This window comes from Callospermophilus lateralis, chromosome 12 (assembly GCF_048772815.1).
Source record: "Callospermophilus lateralis isolate mCalLat2 chromosome 12, mCalLat2.hap1, whole genome shotgun sequence".
NCBI lineage: Eukaryota > Metazoa > Chordata > Mammalia > Rodentia > Sciuridae > Callospermophilus > Callospermophilus lateralis.
The window spans coordinates 100,144,120-100,166,472 of record NC_135316.1 but is presented as its reverse complement, the minus strand read 5'-3'; the positions used below and the strand labels follow the sequence as shown (position 1 = coordinate 100,166,472).

The window sequence follows — 22,353 nt, the reverse complement described above, 5'->3', positions numbered from 1 at the left end:
AAAATTGGGATGCACTACGATCTATTCATTCATGGATGTAGCACAATTTGGTCAACTTCATTCCCCAGTTCTTCCCCTTTTGTGGAGGGTCTGTTATCATGAAAGGTGTCAAATCCTCACAAATGCTTTCTCATGTTGAGATGATCATAGGATTTCTGTCTTCATTCTGTTAATGTATTACATTGATTTAGTTTTTAAATACTTAAATTTGATTAACATCACATTCTTTCACTTTCCCTGAGATATTCACTTCATCTTAATTAAGGAAAACCAAACTATTATGACTTAGGATATGTGTGTTTAGACAAGTTTAGGCAAACAGCATGATTTAAAAATCCTATCATCAAAACTATAGCATTTTTTAAATATTTATTTTTTAGTTGGACACAATATCTTTATTCATTTATTTTTATGTGGTGCTGAGGATCAAACCCAGGGCCTTGCATGTGCTGGGCAAGCGCTCTATTGCTGAGCCACAACCCCAGCCCCAAACCTACAGCATTTTGAAAATGCTTAAAGCTAACTCCATTCTCCAGTTAGCAGTTCCATATGAACTGCCAAAATTTAGTCTGATTAATCCTTCCACTCTAAATAATTTAGCAAAAAATTGGAGGAAAGCAACTATTTTCTATGAAAATGATAGTTCAAAATGCAGTTGAATTACAAACATTAACAATGATAAGAAATATAGAGATATACATGACCACTGCATGTGGTCATAATGACTACATATTTTAAGGAATATTGAATGATTTCCTTTTGAGGGTCTTTTTATGATTTAATGAGTTCTGTTTTGTTGAATCCACTTTCAGAGTATACTGAAACACTTTATAAATCATTTTAGAGAATACATTTGATAATATTTTCAAGTTTTTTATTAACCCTTGGATCTTGCTGAGAGATTTTAAAGTACAGTCTGAATGGAAAGCCTCAGGGAAAAAGCACATTTGATAATTTTGGGGGAAATGTTATTCTTTCCAAAATGTCCTTTACATATTTGAGGCAAATATTAGATGCACATGAGTTTAGAATTCTTAAATCCTCCCAGGGAATTGAAGCATTGAACTTCTCCTTTTATCATCTTTTAGCAAATATCTTTAACTCTGTAATGCTTTTTTACCCTAAATCTCTTTACTCTACAATAATCTAGCTGTGCTAAGCTTTATTTGGTTTGTATGTGGCTAGTATAAATTTTTCCATCATTCTACTTCCTGATTCCTTCCTTTCTTCCTCCTTTTTGAAGTACCTGGAATTGAAACCAGGGGTGCTTAACCACTGGGCTGCACTTCCAATTCTTTTAATTTTGAGACAAGGTCTAACTAAGTTACTGAGGCTGGCTTTAAATTTGTGATCCTCCTACCTCAGCCTCCTGAGTAGCTGGAGGTACAGGTGTGCTTCACTACAACTGGATCTTTTATGATCTTTATGATTTAGGTGTATTTCTTACAAATAGCACATATGTGGCTTTTATTTATATATTGCACTGGCAATTTTGGTCTTTAATGATAGCATTAAATTAATTCATATTTATTTGGTAACTGATATTTATGTTCCCTTTATCAGCTTATTTTATGCTTCCCATATGTTGTGCTTTCCTGGATTTTCACTTCTTCTCTTTCTTCTTTCCTTTCATACTGATTTTTTTTTCTGTTTTCATTCTGTTTTTTTCCATATTGCTTGTGGAACAATCCATGCATATGTTATGAACACCATAGACATTTTATTATTTACATTTAACAAATTCTAGAATCAATCTCTTCCTCAGGAACGACACAAGACATTCAAACACCATCCTTATTTATACACTGCTGTTTAGTTTTCTTTGTTGATTTAAGTCCCACATCTATTTTTGTTTGGTATGGTAAATATTTGTTTAGATTTAGGTCTTCTCACGTATTTATTAATTTATTTGTTCACCATTATTTCTTGCATTTCAGATCTTTCATCTTGGGGCCACTTGATTCTTGCCTTCAGTTACTTTTTATTTTAATGAGATATAATTCATATATTCTAATATTCATTCGTTAAAATGTACAATCAGTGGGCTTTAGTCTATTCACAAAGTTGTGCAAACAGTGCTACTGCCTAATTCCAGAACATTTCCTTACCCGAATAAGGAAATCCATGCTCAATAGCAGGTGTTCGCCATGTGCCCCTTCTCCCAGCCTCTGGCAACCACAAACTTACTTTCTATTTCTATGGATTTGTTCATTCTGGGCATTTAATTTAAATATAATCTCATGGTATATGGCCTTTTGTATCTGGCTGCTTTCACTTAACAATGTTTTCAAGGTTCATATAAATTATGGCATAAAGCAGTACGTGTCCCTTTTTTATAGATAATAATATTCCATTGCATGGAGATATCACATTTTGTTTATTCATTTATCGGTAGATGGACATTGGGTCATTTCCACTTTTTGGCTATTATGAATAATACTGCCACAAACATTTGTGTACAAGATTTTGTGTGGACATATGTTTTCAGTCCTCTGGTGCATATGCCTAGGAGTAGAATTGCTCAGTCATGTGGTAACTGTATGCTTAAAAATTAGAGGAATTGTTAAACTGTTGTCCACAGTGGCTGCTCTATTTTAAAATACCACCCACAATGTATGAGGGTTCCAGTTTTTCCATCCTCACCCATACTTGTCATTGTCTGTCTTTTATTATGGCCATCCTAGAGCATGTGAAATGGTATCTTATTGTAGTTTTGATTTGCATTTTTCTGATGGCTAATGATGTTCAGTATCTTTTCACATGTTATTGCTAATTTGCTTATCTTGGAAAACATATGCTCAGATCATTTGTCTATTCTGGGGAGGGTAACAAGGATTAAATGGTGCTTACCCACTGAGCCACACCCCCAGCCCTTTTCACTTTATTTATTTTTTAAAAATTTAATTTTGAGACAGGGTCTTGCTAAGTTACTTAGGGCCTCACTAAATTGCTAACGCTGGCCTCAAACTTGCAATCCTCCTGCTTCAGCCTCCTAAGTCACTAGGATTACAGGTTTATGCCACCATAGCAAGTTCATTTAGCTAGTTTTAAATTGAATTATTTTTCTTTTTATTGTGTATATTTCTTTATATAGTCTGGAAACTAGACCCTTATCAAATAATGTAATTTTAAAAGGTTTTATTCTTTGTACTTTCTTTTTTTTTTAATTTTTTTTTTTTTAGGGCTGGGGATGTGGCTTAAGAGGTAGCGTGCTCGCCTGGCATGCGTGCGGCCTGGGTTCGATCCTCAGCACCACATACAAATAAAGATGTTGTGTCTGCTGAAAACTAAAAAATAAATATTAAAAAAATATTTTTTAATTGTTGATGGACCTCTATTTTATTATTTATATGTGGGCACTGAGCCACAACCCTAGCTCTATCCTTTCACTTTCTTGATAGTGTCCTTTGAAAAGCATAAAAGTTTTTTTTTTTTAAATTTCATTAAGTTCAATTTATCTATTTTCTTTGGCTACTTGTGCTTTTGGTGTTATATCTCAGAAGGCATTGCCTAATCCAAGTTCACAAAGATTAATCCCTCTATTTTCTTTTAATTGTGTTTCATAGTGTTAGCTCATGCATTTAGGTTTTGGTCCATTTTGAGTTAATTTTTGCCTATGGTGTGATACACAGGCCTGACTTTATTCTTTAACATATGAATGTAAAAGAATACCACCATTTGTTGCCCATTGGATGTCCATGACACTCTTGCACATAATGTATCAGTTTATTTCTGGACTATAATATTTATTGATCTACATTTCTATCCTTAGGCCAAAATTATACAGTCCAGTTTACTGTAGCTTTACAGTAAGTTTTGTGAAACCTTTAATTCTGTTTTATTTTCAGGATGGTGTTGGTTAGTTCCTTGCAATTCCATATAAATTTTAGGATCAGTTTGTCAGCTGAAATTGCAAAAAGCCAATTGAGATCTAATAAAAATTGTACTGAAACTGTATATTAATTTGGGGAATATTTTCATTTTATCAATGTTAAGTTTTGCAGTCTAATATCATGGTATGTCTTTCCATTTATTTAGGTCTTACTTATTTATACTTTCTAGTTTTCAGTTTGCAACTCTTAAATTCATTTTGTCAAATTTAGTCCTAAAAATTTTATTATTTTGATGCTATTGTAATTAACACTGTTTTTCTAATTTCATTTTTGAATTGTTCTCTTCTAGTGTATAAAATTAAAAATGATTTTTATATATTAATCTCGCATCTTACAACAATGCTGAACTGGTTTATTAGCTCTTACTTTTTTGTGACTTCCTTTAACTCTATTATTATAAAACCACATCATGTCTTTATAGAAAGTTTTATAATACTAATTCAACCACTAAGGTAACAGGCCTATTTAGATTTTTTGTTTCTCTTTGATATCATCTTGGTTCTTTGCATTTTGCCTTCTTTTTGAAAAGTAGTTTCACTCAGCATAGAATTCTCAATTGGCACGTATTTTGTGTCAGCATACTGGTGTTATTATTCCATTGTTTTCTAGCTTTCATTGTTATTGTTGAATTGTCATTGATCTTTGTGAGTAGTCGTCTTTTCATTCTGGCCGATTCTCTTTGCATTGTTCTGCAGTTTCAATATGATGTGTCTAGGTGTGGATTTCTTTTTCTCTCCTCCTTCTATTTCATGTTAGATTTTTTTTCCTACTCTACCTTTTCCTCATACTTCCATCTGATTCTCTGCACTGCAACCTTGATTGCTGCAGACAGAGTTCTCTATAAGCAGATGCTGAGATGAAGTTTGGGGTGCAAGTTTGGGGAGATGTTTACTAGGGATCAATACCTATGAGGGGAAGGGAAAGCTATAGTTGTGGGTAGAGGGAGAAATGGACCAGTGATGCTTTGCCAAACCAACAGAAAGATTTGGAAGAAATATGTTGTATGAGAATGTTCCCATTATTGGCCTGACTGCCCAAGCCTTTCTGCTCCTACTTCATTAATTCACCTAATGTGAGCTTCCTTGGCAAGTGTATGAATGATCCTTTTTGTAGCTGTGGCAGACCTGGATAAGAGCTAGTAGCTAAAGCTGTCTGTTCACTATGCTTTTTATTAATTATAAAAATGGTAGATGTTTATTTATAAAACTCAATTAATTCAAGGACAAAGTAATGCAAGTCCCCTTCCCTAGATGCTACAATCCTCAGGAGTACCTACTTTACAGGTTACTGTTTGTTTTTGATAAAACCAGATATGCTTTTTCAAGATATATTTTGAAATGATTTTAAACTAATTATGTGTCATTAAGACATGTAAATCTTTTATTTTATTGTTTTTATTTTAAGACATGTAAATCTTAAAGCAAACTTAACAAGGAAGTGACATAGTAAGAGGTTATCATTAAAAGCTGGGCAATGCTTGGATTATAAATATTTGGGTGTTGAACAGTTGTTGAAATTTCAAGTCTGGCTACAATTATATTTCATCTCCACAACTTACTGGTCTCACCCTAACAGAAAGGAAAGCTTGCTTCCCGTAGTTCTGGAAAAACAAAGTCTAGGTTTCTCCCTCAAGCCAAAGTAGATGGCTGTATCTTCTGCCACACCTTAAACAACATACATCTGGTCTGCCTAGATGTCAACTTCATCCCAGGCAGGTACTTACCTGAGCTGATACATCTCCTCCTATCATGTGGCCTCTCTCCCCAGGGAGAGTCAATGTCAGAAGAACTCATATAATTATGACCCCATTCTGGTGGGAATTTTAAAAAATGCATTTAAAATATATTGGTTTTGGTAACAAAGTACCCAAAACTGGGTTCTTTAGAACAGAAATTTGTTGTCTCACAAATCTGGAGGCTAGAAGTTTGAAATCAAGGTGTCACTAGTGCCACGCTCCCTCTGAGGGCACTTGGGTAGAAAACTTCCTGGCTTCTCCAGCTTCATGGCATTCACTGGCTTGTAGATACATCACTCCAATCCCTACCTTTGTGGTCCCACGTGGACCTCCGCAGTGTTGCTATCTGTGCCTCTTCTAATAAGGAGGCCATTTGTATTCAATTTCATAGGAACCTCATTTTTTTTAATATTTATTTTTTGATTTTTGGCGGACACAACATCTTTTGTTTGTATGTAGTGCTGAGGATCGAACCCGGGCCACACGCATGCCAGGCGAGCATGCTACAGCTTGAGCCACATCCCCAGCCCTGCTCTTCACTTCTTAACCAGGAAGAAAAGACTAAGCAAATCTGCCTTCCTGGGCTTAGTTCACATTTCCATGACTGCAAGAACCTGTACTTGGTTAGACATTGTCAATAGTTACTGTTAGCACATTAATAGTAAGAAAAGAAAAATTATGAATTCAGGATATACTGAACCAGCAAGCAAGTACAGAAGTACAGAATTCAGAAGTTGTAGGATCATGGATGAAATAGATATTCTTTTCTTTTATAATATTGCACTTAAACAAAAGGAAAGAATAAAGAAAACAAAACCCTAGAACGTAGGGTGACTTGGCTGCTTCTTTTCTTTTTTCTTTTTTTATCAGTGACATTTGGCAAGCTGAACGCCATCATCAAAACACTGACAATGGACAGAAAACAAGAACTTTCCACTTAAGGTTGTGGACTGATTCCTCTAGAATACTATGAGTCAGAGTGGATTTTTTTTTTTTTTTAATTAAAATATAAAATCTGGGGCTGGGATTGTGGTTCAGCAGTAGATCGCTTGCCTAGCACTGGGGGGACCTGGGTTCGATCCTCAGCACCACATAAAAATAAAGGCATTATGTTGTGTCCATCTACACCTAAAAAATATTAAAAAAAGAGTTTTAAAAAATAAAATATAAAATCTGTTTGCCTTCTATGAAAGAAGATATGGTTTAGAGAACAAAGTAACAAAACCGGGGAAAAGTTTAAATTGTTTAGGACATTTAAAGGAGTCAGAAGTTCAAAGAGAAAAACTTAATTCATGATTCAGACTAGTATCTAACAGTTCAGAAAAGAACAGGGTTGACATATCCCAGAGCAGCTCAGAGGTGTAAATGCAAGCTCTGCATGATTATACAAAACAGTATCAGTTTCCCTGTAGAAGGCAATGGGAGGCTGGCCTGCAGACTGCTCTACCTGCCTCTGGCTGTGTTGGGGGCCACTATACTTCTCAGAGACCTGGGCATGTGTTAGCCATTACTTCAGTTCACGAGGAAGAAATGGGTTGGAATGTGTCACTAGTGTTTTTATCACACATGCCTTGTTCTGTTTATCTTCCCATTTGTCAGGCTCACTCAGGGTTATCAACCCACTAAGAAAACAATCCTATCTAGTAAGCATTTATTGAGTGCTTACTGCATGCCTAATCTTCAGTCTTATTATGTGCCAGACCTGCTCATTAAGTCCAGAACGGATGTGTTTTGCTTTCTGCAGTATGTGGTATTTTCCCCTACCGCTTTAAGATTACGTTTAAGGCGGGTGTTTGGCTCTCTGGTGGAATGGGACGCAATGGGGCAGTTTTTTTTAACGCAGGGACGCGAGTTACGAAGCTTCAGGGAATTTGCGCCGGAGGTGAGCCTAGGAATACCCCCAAGATCGGGTTTTCAAGGCCGTAGGGCACTGCGGAAGCCAATCCCGCAGGTAAATAGCTGTCCATCGAGCCAACAGGCGTGGCCTAAGCAGCCCGACCAATCAGAAGAACCCCCTTATGATAGACTCCCCGCCCCATAACCCGCCCAAACTAAGACTACCGAGCATGCGCAGCGGATCAAGTGCAAATCTGCCCGCGCGCCTTCTCAGCGCGGACAGGCTGAGGCTGCGCAGGGTTTCCTCAGAAAAGAGGGAAAAAGGAATAGGAGGCGCGGGGGCCCCTTAGGGATGGGAAGCGGGACAGGCTGTGTGAGAAGTTCCTCGCAAGGGAAGGCGGTTACTAGCAGCGCTGGCCCTCGGGGTCACGGTGGGCTCGCAGGCGGGCGCATCCCGGGTTTCCCGGCACCGAGCCCGGTTGTCGTGCTGCGGAGGGGCACCAGTCGGTGCCGCCGGGTCACTTCGACCCCGCAGGCAGTTGTTCTCAGGCTACAGACCAGATAAGTGAGGCCCAGAAGTTTGCCCACGTCCAAGGTGACGCAGCAGGCGGGCCCGGGTCTGCGCGTCTCACACGCCCGTCCGGTCCTCGTCGTCCTGGTCCTACCGATGCCTCCGGGGCGACCCGGCGGATTCTGGTCCGGAGCAAGAGCGCTCCGTCCAGCTCCCCCCCGCCGTGGTCTCAGGAGGGCTCTGTGCTCTCGGTGCTGCATGACGGCCACTTTCTTTAGACCTCCGTCCCGGGCTTGGCCGGGACAGTCAGCTGGGTGTGGTGTCACCAAGCCCCGACCCCACTGGGACCTCGCGGTCCCCACGAGCGCGGCGGGGCTCTTAGAGCTGTGCGACCCGCGGGCAGCATGCGTGACCCTCGTCTGGGGTCTTCGGACGTGCGCCCCGCACCTCCTGGGCTAGGGGTCCCGCGCTGCCCGCGCCAGTCCCGCCGCCTCGCTACTGCTCCGGGCCGCGCGGACCTGCGAGCCCGCCGTCTTGCCGCGCCGGCCCCGCCTCCGCCCGCCGGCCGCCCCGCCCCGCCCCGCGCCGCGCCGGACACCCCGCCCCGAGGAGGAGGCCCGGCGAGCGGCCGCGGAGGGAGGCTGGTGGCATGGGGGAGCCGTCACCACACACACTGTCGTCCCGAGCGAGCCCGGGCGCTGCTCAGAACACTGAGGGCCGCGGGCGCCTCGGAGGGCGCCTCCGGGAGTGACACGGCGCGGAGGGCGCGGCCCCGGCTGCGGCGGCTGGACGCGCGGCGGCGGCGGCTGCCGCGGGGGGAGCGGGCGGGCGGCGGCGCCGGGAGCTGCGTGCGGAGCCGCCCGGGCGACGAGGGCGCACCTGGCTGCGGCGCGGCCGGGCCTGACCGCGGGAGCAGGAGCAGGCGGCAGCGGCAGGAGGATGTCGCAGCCGCCGCTGTTGCCCGCCTCGGCGGAGACTCGGAAGTTCACCCGGGCACTGAGTAAGCCGGGCACGGCGGCCGAGCTGCGGCAGAGTGTGTCGGAGGTGGTACGCGGCTCGGTGCTCCTGGTGAGTGCGGGGCGACCGGGGACCGACCGAGGGAGGAGGGAATCGGGAGGCGGCGCAGGTAGCCTGGCGCGCCGGGGACGGGCGCCTCTAAATCGGCTGCGCTGGATCCGCGGGATTTAGAGGTTGTGGGGAAAGAAGAAGCCTGTTGGACTGGGGAGAAGAGAAGATCCTGGAGGGGCAGCAACTCGAAGACCCTTCCCAAGTCCGCGTGCTCTCTTCCCATTGCTACCCCTTCCCTCCTGGGGATTTTCCTCCGAGTGAGATCGCCCTCTGCCTCAACTCTCCACCCCGCTGTATCTACTCGGCCGCCTGGGAATACTTCGCTTAACCCCTACCCGCGTCCTTCCCGCAGCCTTCCACTTTTGGCGTGTTACGGAGGGGACGGCACCTGTGGCGGGGACCGGCGCGGAGAGTGGAGGTGGGGTCTTCCTGTACCAGTCCGCCAAGAGTGGGCGATAGCCCCCGCGGATCCCTAGGGTGGGCTGAACTTCGGGATGTAAGGGGTTCAACATTCTCTCCTCCGCCTGGTGCCTTAAGCTGGCATCTTAGGGTTTGGCCGCCTCTTATGAAGGCTTAGGGGGCCCATAGTATTTCAGCATTCGTGCAAGTTACTGTGAAGTTTGGAGATTTGAGGCAGGTAAAGCAAGCAGCCCAAGACGAATCTGGCCTTGGTGGAATGCCTTAAACGAATAGGCCTCAGGACGTGAGGAAGATGAAGTTTTAAATCAACTCTTCCCCAGCTAGAGCTGGTCCTGCTGTATTTGGAAAAGCAGCACACTCATGGCTGGATGGTGCGGGAGTGTAGCTGTGTATGAGCAGGAGCGAGCTCTGCGGGGCAGCTGGAAACTTTTAGCCGCTCCTTGCATTCATTGTCCCAGTCATTTGTTTTCTTAAGGGACTTGTTTGTGGGTAGGTGACTTATGCTGTTATTTGGAACGTTGCGAGAGAAGATGGGCCTTCAAAACGATTCTCTAGCTTCTGTGGTGCTGTGTGTGAGGGGTTGTCCAGACGTTCTGGGTCTCTAAACATAGTGAAGCTGATTAGTTGATGGTAAGGAGTAGAGCAGAACCTGGCCATATCTTCCAAAACCTCAGCTAACATCTGTTGCTTTGGCCTAAGTATGACTGCCTGCATCTTTCTGACTTGCCAATGAGAGCATGTTAATGATAAAGCCCGCAACCTCTGTGGCGTCTTTTCTTTTCTCACCTGGAACTTTAAAATATATATATTTATTTTTTTAAATAAATTTTTTGTTTATTTTTATGTGGTGCTGAGGATGGAACCCAGTGCCTCCCAGGTGCTCTATCAGGGAGCCACTATCCCAGTCCCTCACCTGGAACTTTTTAAACTGGGGCCTGTTGTGCTCATAAGGGTTTTGAGGCAAAAGAAGAGTCCATAGGACATTTTGCTGTGCCATAACAGACCCAGCTGAAGAGGAGGAATGAGTTTAATAAGACATTTAGATAGAGCATAGATGTGCCTACACGGGTACTGCACCTCTTATTACTGATATACAGCAGTCCTTGAATATATGTCCTTTCTGACAATGGATGGCCTACCGATAGTGACCTAGTATTGTCCATTCCCATATCCGTACACCTGCTGTTACCTCATGACATTTTAGTAGAACATCCCTTCTCCCTGGACACCCTTAAGCATGACCAGATGCCTGGCTGGTGTCTCAATTCTTAGTCTTATCTGCCTGTGATCACTTGTCTGATGGAACCTGTGATGAAGCAATTATAAAATGCAGGAAAGCAGTGGGCCTACTCAGGTGCATGAGGGGCTCCCTGGCTGAGTGGAAAATGCATTATAGTGGTTCTGCATTGCAGAAGGAGAAATCTGGGAGAGCTTACAGACACTCAGAATTACCCATAAACCTCCTGCCCCTCGCCTCCTACCTGATATTCTGCCACTTCTTGCTGCTTCTTGCTGCTCAGTGTGCCAGGAAGTCACAGCAGGTACACCTGCCACATAAATTCTGGCCTGTCTCTGTTGAATAAGGATCTAAGAAAGTAACCCTGCTCCTCTCTGGAGACAGTGCTTCAAACCAAGCCTTACCTTCTACCTTGGATAGAAGTATTATTACTCTGCTCTGTCTCTTTAATAACTTGGGTCAGCATTAATATAATACCCATAGCATAATAAATGCTCAATGAATATTCTTAACTAGCTGACTAATAAAGTAGTTCTGCAGATGGCCTAAAAAGAAGTTAACAATGTGTGGGTTTAATTATATCTTTCCACACTTCAAATATTGATGAGTGGACCATTGTGAGATCAGATCAGAAATGATGAAATTAAATAGTTCAATGGGTAATAAAGACTGCCATTAAAGAATAAACATTAAAATATGAGTGACATGTGTTCATATAATTATCATTTTTGATAGCTTCATTTTTCTTGGACTCAGCTTTATGTGCCTTTATAAATTATTTTGCATTAATATATATGACAAACTTGAAAATAAGCATACAAAAAAGTAGAAAGAATAATATGAACCTTCATGTTCCATAATCGAGATTCACTGATTATAAGGATTTTGTCACTCTTGCTCAATCTGTCCCAGTTTTCCTTTGTTGTTGTTGTTGTGATCTTGAGTTCTAAGCCTTATAACATTTTACCCTATACACTTAGTATATATTATTAAAAAACCAGGAATATTTTCTTATATAATGTCATATGATACAAGTAATAATAGTTCATTGATGTGTTATTCTGATTTCCCAGATTTTTAAATAATATCGTTGATTGTTAGTTTGTTCTAATTAAGATCCAGAAAAATTTTGCAGTCCTTTTCAAATGTGGTTTGCTCATTTATGAGCCTTAGAATGACTTATGACTGAGAGAGCGTTCATGAGATCAGAAGTTCTGGGTTTTAATCCTTTAGATAGTAGTTCAGGGCAGGGATTATAATTCCAGTTCTGCCCTTTCCACCTGTGCTGTCTCCGATATTATACCTTAACCTTGTAGGATCTCAGTTTTCTCATCTAAAGTAGAGATGATAATTGTATTTACCTTATAGAGTTGTTGGGAGGATTAAATGAGCAGTATAGATGAAGCATACATGCTGCCAGCTATTTAAGTTCTCTTGGAATAGTTACATTTACTTCTTAGAACCTCAGAGTTCCTGTTCTGTTAAATAAGGAGCTGTACAAGTTGTTTATTGAGGCTTTTATCCTATCAACAGACTTTCATTCTAAGCTACTTATGTAAGAGTAGTAGAAGTACTACTAGTACTATTCCTAGCTGTAGGAAAAGGAATTTATGATTTTTTTGGTAATGAATAAGAATATTCACAAATTCAGAATTAGCTTTCCACAAATTTACAGTCGTCAGAAAGGGTGGATGTTCAAAATGTCTGTGACCCAAATAGAAAAGCTAGAAATAGTCAGATGCAGGGGTACTCTCCTATAATCCCAGCAAATCGGAGACTGAGGCAGGAGGATCTTAAGTTCCAGGGTGGCCTCAATAACTTAGTGAGACCCTATCTCAAAATACAAATGGTTGGAGTTGTGACTCAGTAATGGAGCGACCCTGAATTCATTCTCCAGTCTCCCCCCACCCCCCACAATTCCCTGACAAGGATTGAGTTGTGATTTCTTTTAGAATTCCTGAAGGAATTTTAGCTCAGGTCTTTCAGATATATTAAAGGCAACATCATAATGGTGTAGATCTAAGAGAATGTATCACCCAAGGCCTAAAAATATCCTTCCCCTGAAAGATTTGTGTAAATATTGTGACACTTTGCATGGGTGCTCAGACTATCTTGCACTTGGGTATTAATATGCAAGTTATCTGGCTGCTCATCTTCCTTACTGATCTTATCTTGGTGTGTTCAGCTTCAGACTTTCCTTCTATGTCAGTCCCTTGCCAAGGATACTATTCCACACCCCTTTGAGATCCAGCAATATGAAATGAAACGACACCAAGTCAGGTCATTGCTGAATTTTTCTTTGTGTTACTGAAGGAGTGTGGATAGAAGGCAGGAAGATAATATACTGCACTCTTCTTGAGGCCTCCCTTGCCCCGCTCCACTCCATGAACTCAAGATTCCAGTGTTATCTGAGGTAATGTGAGACCCTTAGTAGGGGTGTTCTTTGAAATCCTCAGATAAGGTAAAACTTCATTTTGGCTGTAATTTAAAATCAGATATGTTAGTAAGCTGACAACTGAAACTCACTGTTTTTCCACCCTCTTGGAGAGTCCTAACAAACAGAAATGTCCTAAAATACAGGAAGCTGGGTGGAGGCCCATCTCCAACAAGATAATCAACAACAGGTTCTATTTCTTTGGTTCCTAGTACAATGAATATTAGACAAGAGGGCATTCGAACTAGGAGGGACAGAATTGTGAAATCTTTATCCACATATCTGAAGGCCTGCTCTAAGTTAGGACTTGCTGCTGGTTCTGAGAATATGATGTATCAGTCAGTGGGCCCTTGCTCATGAAGGATTTATAATCTACACAGGTGGACATCAACAAAAATATGGTAACTGTACAAAGTAGCATCATTGAAAGAATAAAATATGTGGTTCAGAGAATAGGAAGGTGAACTCACAGAGAAATCATGTACTTGGGCAATGGTTTTATGAAGAATTGAATTGGACCTGGAAAATACAGGAATAAGGGAGATTTCAAAGTTTTTATTTTCTGGGAAAGAATAAGAAATTGAGGGGCTAGGGTTGTGGCTCAGAGGTAGAGTGCTCGCCTTAGCATGCACAAGGCACTGGGTTTGATCCTCAGCACCACGTAAATGTAAAATAAAGATATTGTGTCCACCTAAAACTTAAGAATAAATATTAAAAAAAAAAGAAATTGATCAAATGGTTAGAATGCCCAGGTAGGCCAGAAAGCCTACTTGGGCAACTTGGGCAAAATGGGCAAGTTTTGCTGGGTGCGGCGGCACATACCTGTAATCCCAGTGGCTCAGGAGGCTGAGGCGGAGGACCGTGAGTTCAAAGCCAGCCTCAGCAATGGTGAGGTACTTAACAACTCAGTGAGACCCTGTTTCTAAATAAAGTACAAAATAGGGCTGGCTCAGTGGTTGAGTGCCCTTTAGTTCAATCCCCAATACCCCCTCCTGCCAAAAAAAAAAAAAAAAAAAAAAAAAAAAGATGAGCAAGTTTAAGAGGAAGGGAGAGAAGCTTTGAGAAATACAGTTGCTAAATTTGGGGATAGATTCAAGTATTGGCTGAGGACACATCACAAAACAAATTTTTTTTCTTGTCTTTTTGAAACCTATTTTAGGACAGAGGTTTAAACCAGCCCTTGAACATATGCTTCTTAGAGAGATCTTCCCTTAAGTGTAATCCTGGAAGTCAATAATGTGACTGTTTGTATTATGCAGGCCTAGGAATGAGAAGACACCTGTGAGAATAACCCAGAAACAGACCTATGCATGTGTAAGCATTTAGGATGCCTTGGGGGAACAGTAGTCAAATATGGTGGGTGCACCATTCATTAAAGAGTGTTGAAAAAAATGTCAGAGCCCCACCTTACATCACACACCTAAATAAATAAATGTAAAAGAAACAGCATAAAAAGAACCAATAATCATATAAGTGTGGAGGTATTTTTAAAGCATGAGGATACAGGAGAAAACCAATTTGGCCTAGGCTTTCTAAGTGAGTCTTGGTTTTTGCACTGTTGAGCAAAGGATTTTGAGAAACTAACTCTACCTAAACCTCAGTTTGTTCATTTGAGAATTGGGGTTGTTAGATGTTTTTATCTTAAGGAGTTTTAAAAAATAAATATTAAATAAGGTAACGCATGTAAAGTACTTAGTTACAGTAAGAACTTAATAAATGTAAACTTTTATTATGTTCATAAAGGAAAATATTGATTATCTTGACTGTCTCTGGGAACTGCATTTATTGAGCACATATAATGTCCTAGGATGTGGGTGAGAGCTTCACATAGGGGAGATGGAGTCACCTCAAGGTAATGACTATAGGTGGAGGACCTGGGTGTTGAATGCAGGCATGGTGACTTTGTGCCCTAGGTTTTTAGCCTCCTGCCTCCCATATTAACAGAAGTCTGTTCTGTGTGTCATCAGTACCGTATAGTTGAAATCAATCAGTAAGCTTAGAAATAGCATTTGCCTTCTGGTTATTTATCCAGCGCTCAATCTCTTGCTTAAAGTTAAATTTTAAAAAATCTTACAGATCAATTTTAAAAGGAGAAACACTGTAGTAGAAAAATAGGAATCGGAGGCTGGGGTTGTGGCTCAGTGGTAGAATGCTCACCTAGCATGCGGGAGGCACTGGTTCAATCCTCAGCACCACATAAATGTAAAATAAAGATTGTGTCCACCTAAAACTTAAAAAATAAATATTTTAAAAAATTGTTGAAATAAAGAAAAATAGGAAACGACAATAATAGGCAATTCCTCAAAGAAAGGAATATAGTTAGCCAATAAAGAGCAGAGAAAAAGTATTCACTTTTGCTAATGATTAAATAAACATTAAGTAAAATAACCTACCATTCTTGGTAAACACATTTGCAAAGATAGAAAATATATTTTTAATGATGGGGTGAATTGAGCACTTTTGTTTGCAGCCCCCCGCCCCAATTCCAACTCCAGGGCAACTCACATGGCATTTTTTGAGAACTATGGCTCTTGGAAGTGTATAACATGATGGATGGGTGGTGTAACCTTTTTGCAGTGAGGCGATATATATGTATCAAGAACCTTAAGGGGTTCCCCTGCCATGGCCAGTACACAGAACAGAGTGCCTGAAATCACTGTGTTGAAAATGTGGCTTCAAGCACTATGAAATGTTCAGGGCAGAAAATGTGAACTACCGATGAATTGCAAACTATCTGAAGGTCCTAATAGTGGTTTAAATAAATTGGAATGTGGACCATTTATAAAACCATCAGATTTTTGTATTAGAAGAATAATGACTTGAGAAAATTCTTACATGATGGCACTGGAAAGCAGTGTGTGTGTGTGTGTGGGTGTGTGTGTGTGTGGGTGTGGGTGGCGGGGGGGGGGGGTGGTGGTGGTGGTGGTGGTGGTGGTGGTGGTGTGTGTTAGATTCAGGCTGCTTATGTTCCAGGTCCCCTTTGCTTTGCTACTAACGGTGTATGACCTGGGGCAAGGTGCTAAACTTTCCCCGCCCTGTTTTTCTTGTCAGAAAAATGGTGATGATAATAGTACCTTTTCATAGGGTTGTTGTTAGGATTAAACGAATGAATTGTTAACTCTGGCAATAAATGTGGCTGGTTATATTTAAAATTACTCTTAAAGGGAGTAAAGCCCAGGTTACAAAATTATAAGCACAATATGAACCAGGTTGTGTTTTTACAAAGTGTATGTGTAGAAAAAAAAGACTGGGAGGGATGTAAAGAAATAAACAAAACAAAATTGTTTAGCCACAGTATCTGATCAGGCGTGTTAATTCCCACAAAACTCAAAGATTGAAAAAAAATTTTTGGTTTTCGGACATAAGACATTCTATGTGATATGGAATGTAGCTTTGGTAAGAATGAAGTTTAAAAAGTGTGCCTGTCATAAAATCATTTTTCTTTAGCATAAATCCATCTGCACATTTGTTGACTAGCCATCTGCATGATGCACGTGTAGCCTTTTGCACCAACCAGAATGCTGCATGTTACCAGTGTTTATCCCTTGATACGGGGTTATGGAGAAGTTCACAGTTTGTCTTTTTGATTTTCTGTTCTTTTCAGATTTCTACAATTGGCATGCATTACTTTTACTATTTTGAAAACGATTGACAGGAGAAATGATTTTGAGAATGTGCTATGATAAATGGATTCTTATTACAGACCACATTTCTTATAGTCCTCAGAGGAAGGCTACTTATTTTTACAAGATAGTTAATTTAATTTCTGTTATATTTGTCTTGCAATTTTATTCCATCTGAAAAAAAGTCGCTCAGATTTTGGCAAGTGAGGAAGAGATGAGAACCTGAGAGTCTATTAACACTCCCAGGGCTGTCAGACTCTGTCTGCTCCCCCTGCCCTTGTCATTCCTGGCCATGGCTCCTTCCTCTGATCCTGTGACCCCACTCTCTTCTTATGCCTCATTATTTCATCCTTTTTGTTGTTGTTGTTGTTGGATCTGCCTCTGTAAACACAGCTCCCTGGCCCCTGTGACCTACTTTTAACCTTAGTGTCCCTAATTTCACTCTGAACCCCTTGGTCCCCTTCTGTGAAACAGGGTTATCTTGAGACTCCTCCTTCCTCCTGATATCTCTACCTTTGTCTCTTCACTCTCTCCCCTTGCTGCATTCACCACACAGGGTCGTTCCTAAAGGGAGTCTTCTTCACCTTCTCAAAGTGTTTAATTTCACTCTGAAGGGAGCATCAGAATGTCATTGTGATTTCCATAATTTAGTTCCCCAGCACAGCCCTGCTTTTCTTTTATCCTTCCTGATACCTGTACATGTTTCTCTTATCGGCCCCTTAAGTTCAGCATCTATGAAACATCAGTTGTCACTTTTCATTCCTGTCCTCATGATCCTTTTGGCTTTCTTTTTTTCTTTAATGAGAAACAACATTTTATCATCACCAACTGTGAATTCTATGTTTCCTTCATTGTTTATTTTTTCATCTTCTTCTTCTTTTTTTTTTTTTTTTGTATTGGGGATTGAACCCAGAGACACTTTACCACTGAGCCACATACCAGCCCTTTTTATTTATTTATTAATTTTGAGACAGGGTCACCCTAAATTGTTTAGGGCCTTGCTAAGTTGCTGAGGCTGGCCTCGAACTTGCATTCCTCCTGTCTCAGCCTTCCAAGTCACTGAGATCTATAGTTGTGCACCACTGTGCCCGGCTGTTCATCTCCTTTTGCTTTTGCCACCCAAGCATTGTTATCTCCATTATGTTCTGTTATATCATGAGTCATTCATTATTGGCTAAGGACTCTCAGCTGTCAGTGGCTTAAAGTAGCAAAGTTATTTCTCCCCTACACTACCATCAAGTTTACTTCTACCCCCCACTATCCCTGAAGGGTGGTCTGGAGACCAACTTCCATATTGTCCTGGACCTGGATTGGTGAGACAGCCATCATCTTGAACGTGTCATGTTTTTGTAGGGACAACCAAAATGTGGTGACTCCCATTTCATTGATTAAAGCAAGCCCAAAGGCCACACCTAATTTCAGAGGGCAGGGAAGGACAGTCCTTTCTGTATGATTTGCAAGGAGAACTTGGATCTTGAGTGAGCAACACTAAGGTATTCTGCAGCCTGGCATCCCCTTCTCTCCATCTCCTGCTCTGTCTTGGTCCCTACAGTAGCAGGGGATGGGGTCCTTCCTGTCTGGTCTCTGTATTGCCATTCTTACTCCATCCATAAGGGTAGTTCTGAATACTGAAGCAGTGCTTGCCACTGTCTTTGACTTGTAGATGCAGTCCTTATGAGGCACCATCCTCCCGTTCCTTACTGGCCGGGCTTTTAAATGGTCCTGTGTGCCAGCCTCTCTTAAGCCCCAGGGCCTCAGCAAAAGCACTTTCCTCTGCCAGGGTCAGTAATCACCCCCTACACCCTTTCTCTTGGTCTCTGGGAACTGTACTCACAGTCTTAGCTTGTTCACCCAAACTAAAACCTGTCTGCCTGTCTTGTCTTTTCTTTGTACGGCTCAGCACTATTTATGTTCAGTTTTGTGTAATAAGACTTCCCTCACTAACATCTCACCATGGGTTCACCAGTGCCCGGCATATAGCAGTGGCTCGGTTTTTTTTTTTTTTTTTATGAATAAACAAATCCCAAAGATTATATACCTCATTATTTCGTCCTTTTTTTTTTTTTTTTGAGGCCCCAGTGCCCCTAATTTCTCTCCCTTTGTCCTTTTCGATCATTCCACTTTCCCAATGCACAGGTTTCATCTTATGAGTTTCTTATTGCCACCTGTGGTAAATTCAGTGATATTCCCTATACTTAAGAATTTTATTACACTTTGAGGCTGGCCCTGGTTTGCTTTAGTTTAGAAAAAGCTGGTCAGATTATCAGTATCTCCATATGATCTTTGCATAGTGTTCTAAAGAATTTCCTTTTTGGGGACCATTCATTTTTACCAGTGGCTCTTAGAGACCCCAGATGTAAAAGAACACACTGATCTAACTCTTGGTTAGGTGTTTAGTAACTTATTTCTCAGAAGATAAAAACAAAATAAAGCAAAAATACAACTGATAAAAACCACTGGAAGTATTGTTAATTCATTGAACAATGAGTTTTAAAAACCCTCAAGAAACACTTGGATGGTAAAGTTATTTGTTTTTTTTTTTTTTTTACACTTTTATTTTCTATTTCTTTTCTGGCTCCTTATTCATGCATTTATTTTATTTTCTGTTTTTTTTTTTTTTTGACTCAGAGTTAGTTGATAGCAAAGAGACTTATAATCTGATTAGAACTTTGAATCTCCCCTTCCCTCTCTTTGAAATTGACAGGGATGAATACAATTAAGGCAGTGTGAGGGTGTGACAAGAGATTTCTCTCATTTATGGAATATTAAACTGAAAGTGTATCTGAAGCTGTTGGCCATGAACTATCCAGAAGTTTATTGACCCTTTGAACTTTATTCTGAAACTCTGAATGTATGTAATAGAGATCCATATACTCTGTTTTCATAGAAAATAGAGTAATAGAAAATAGATGTTCAGGGATGTGGATTTAGAAATGTTAAAGTTAATCATGCCAAGTTAAAAACAATTATAAGTAGTGTCATATAGCAATGGTTCACTTTTTTTTTTTTTTAAAAAAGCAGTATTTTGTTCATGAAAAGGTTTTATGATCTTACAGATGCTTTAGTAAACCTTTCTGTTTTGTTTCAGGAATAAATTAAATAGCAATATGGTGGTAGAATATGAATAGAATATGAGTAGAATATAAATAGAATATGAGTAGAGTATAAATAGAATATGGTGGTAGAGCACAGTTCCTGTGTGTTCTTGCTAGGGATGGCAGTAGGACACAGTGGGTATGACCTGGGCTCAGGAGACTCCTGTCCCAGCTCTTGCATTTCCTTGTTCTACTTTCTGTTTCTTCATCCAGAGAATGAGCATCTTAATAGCATTTATCCCAGAGATCTTTGTGATGAAGCACACAATAGCACATTAAGCACTTAGAATACAGCCTGGCGCACAGGAAATCCCCACTAAGTGCATGCTGTTATTACTTAGGAGTGCAACCTGAAGGAATATCATATAACCCTTGAAAGTGCTGCTGATGGAGAATTTCTACCATGTAAAAAAAAGTAGTAAAAAAAGTAGTAGTGTATAGAAATATGTATGGTCACAATCGTGTAAAATATAACTTCTGTATAAGAAAAATGTTGGGAGGAAATACACAAAAACATAGGGATGTGACTTTTTCTTTATATATTCTAATATTTTGCATTTGCTTTACTTTCATAAATGAGTAGATGATCTATCAAGAAAAAAGCAAATGCAGTGAATATAGTAAGGAAAGTTTGGTACTACACTTAGACATTAAAATTGGTATTCTTTGAAAATTACTCTTGTATATCTTAGTGCCTATACAGGTATGCATGGCAATGCTGCATACGTTCCTGAAGCAAGGACACACACATATGTTTTGGTAACAAAAATATCACTGATCAGTTAAGAGCTTTGCATTCAATGCTAGTAGAAGAAAGAGGCTCATGTGAAATAATGAACATTTGCATTTGACAGTTTTTTTTTTTTTTTGGTAGTAGGGATTGAATTTAGGGACACTACCACTGAGTTGCATCCTTACCCCTTTTTATTTTTTAATTTGAGTCAGGATGTTGCCAAATTGCCCAGGCTGGCTGTGAATTTGCAGTCCTCTTGCCTTAGCTTCCTGAGGAGCTGGGGTTACCACTGTGCACCACCATACCTGGCTTGTATTTGATAATTTCATCATTATTTATTTATTTATTTGAAAACCATTCTTGTCTGTGCCTCTGGAAAATCTGATTGGTAGACATGATAGTTTTTTGTTTGTTTGTTTTTTTTTTTTGGTTAAATTTTTTTGGTTGTGGATGGACAGATACCTTTATTTATTTATTTTTATATTGTGTTGAGGCTTGAACTAGTGCCTCCCGTGTGCTAGGCAAATGCTCTACCACTGAGCTACAATTCCAGCTCCAGACATGGATAGTTTTATTATTTTGTTTTTTGGTGGGGTAACTGAAGAACAGAGAAATGAAATAATTTATTTAAGGTCATTCAACATAGTGCCCCCATCATCCCGCCCCCTGACAAAAAGGCAGGGATTGTCTAAAAGAATATTTTAAGATATAATGTAAAAATCAGAGTTTCTTGAAAACTAGTAATTGGGTAACACCAGTCTTTTTGGAAAGTACCATGAGTTCTCAGGGTTGATGGAAATGTGTGATATGAAGATGAGGTCATACTATTTTGGGGATGAAAGGCGTTTTTCGAGTTTTTCTTGTCTAGCTCCCTAATTTTACAGAGGAGATGAGGCCCATCATGGCAACTGACTTGTCTGTGGTAATAGCTAGTTAGCAGTGGAGACAAGAACAAAATCTAGTTTGCTGACTCATGATCCAGTGGATTTTCCCTTGAGTATAAGAAAGACTTTAATTTATTTTGTTTATTCCTTATTTCATCAAGTGTCTTTACTGACTAGGGTAATGAGACAATAGCAGAATATGAAACATCTGTTTGTATGATGGATCTCCTCCTTGATTCTACATTTCATTGATCCCAGACCAGTTTGTAGTGAAAATGACATTCATATTTCCACCAACCATGAAAGAAGTATTGCATTTGTGTTTAAAAGGTATTAGGATGAAATAGACAAAAAAAATAAAATCAAGAATTACAAAGTTAGTCTAAAAGAGATCTTGACAATAACTTATTCAAGAAGAAAGAATTAATTTTGTAATCAAATAATGTTATTTAAGGATGAAAGATCATAGTTTTACATGTACTTTCTTTCCAATAATTAAGTGACCTTCGGAAAAATACCTTCCTGTGCATTGTTAACCTAAAATTTGTTACTGTAGAATAAGGCGTGTTGATCTAGGGCATTTACATTTCAGGCTGCTTTGCCTTCTCTAAAACAAACAAACAATCAAAACCAGTTATAAATGACAATTTTGGTTCAAGTTTTATTACAGAAAGAGTTGCTTTTCTAAGATCAGCCGGAGGACTTATTTATTCTGTCATTCTCACAGTGCTGCTTTCTTCGGTAGAAAGCAGAGTTCCTATGGTGATAGCAGAGGGCCGTAATATTTATAGTTTATTAGATTCATTTATAAACTATTATGTTAGCTACAATGTACAGAATATTAAATCTCTTAAAGTTAACTTTTTTTCTTCCCAGGCTTTTGC

At 40.2% G+C, this 22,353-nt stretch overlaps 1 protein-coding gene and 1 pseudogene across 8 annotated transcripts in view; one reads left to right on the top strand and one right to left on the bottom strand.

The window, feature by feature from the left end:
• The window catches only part of LOC143411509 (small ribosomal subunit protein eS6 pseudogene), a 58,005-nt pseudogene extending 50,410 nt beyond the window's left edge, over positions 1-7,595 (bottom strand).
• Positions 7,596-8,853: 1,258 nt separating this feature from the next.
• Dock9 (dedicator of cytokinesis 9) overlaps positions 8,854-22,353 on the top strand; it is a 288,972-nt gene continuing 275,472 nt past the window's right edge. For 4 of the 8 annotated variants that reach the window (XM_076871913.1, XM_076871916.1, XM_076871911.1 and 1 more), the window contains exon 1: positions 8,858-9,043. In XM_076871913.1, coding sequence (XP_076728028.1) covers positions 8,915-9,043 — 129 coding nt within the window. In that variant the 5' untranslated portion in view covers positions 8,858-8,914. Of the gene's footprint in view, positions 9,044-22,353 lie in introns of all 8 variants that reach the window. The other 4 variants (XM_076871918.1, XM_076871917.1, XM_076871914.1 and 1 more) reach the window with 2 other exon arrangements.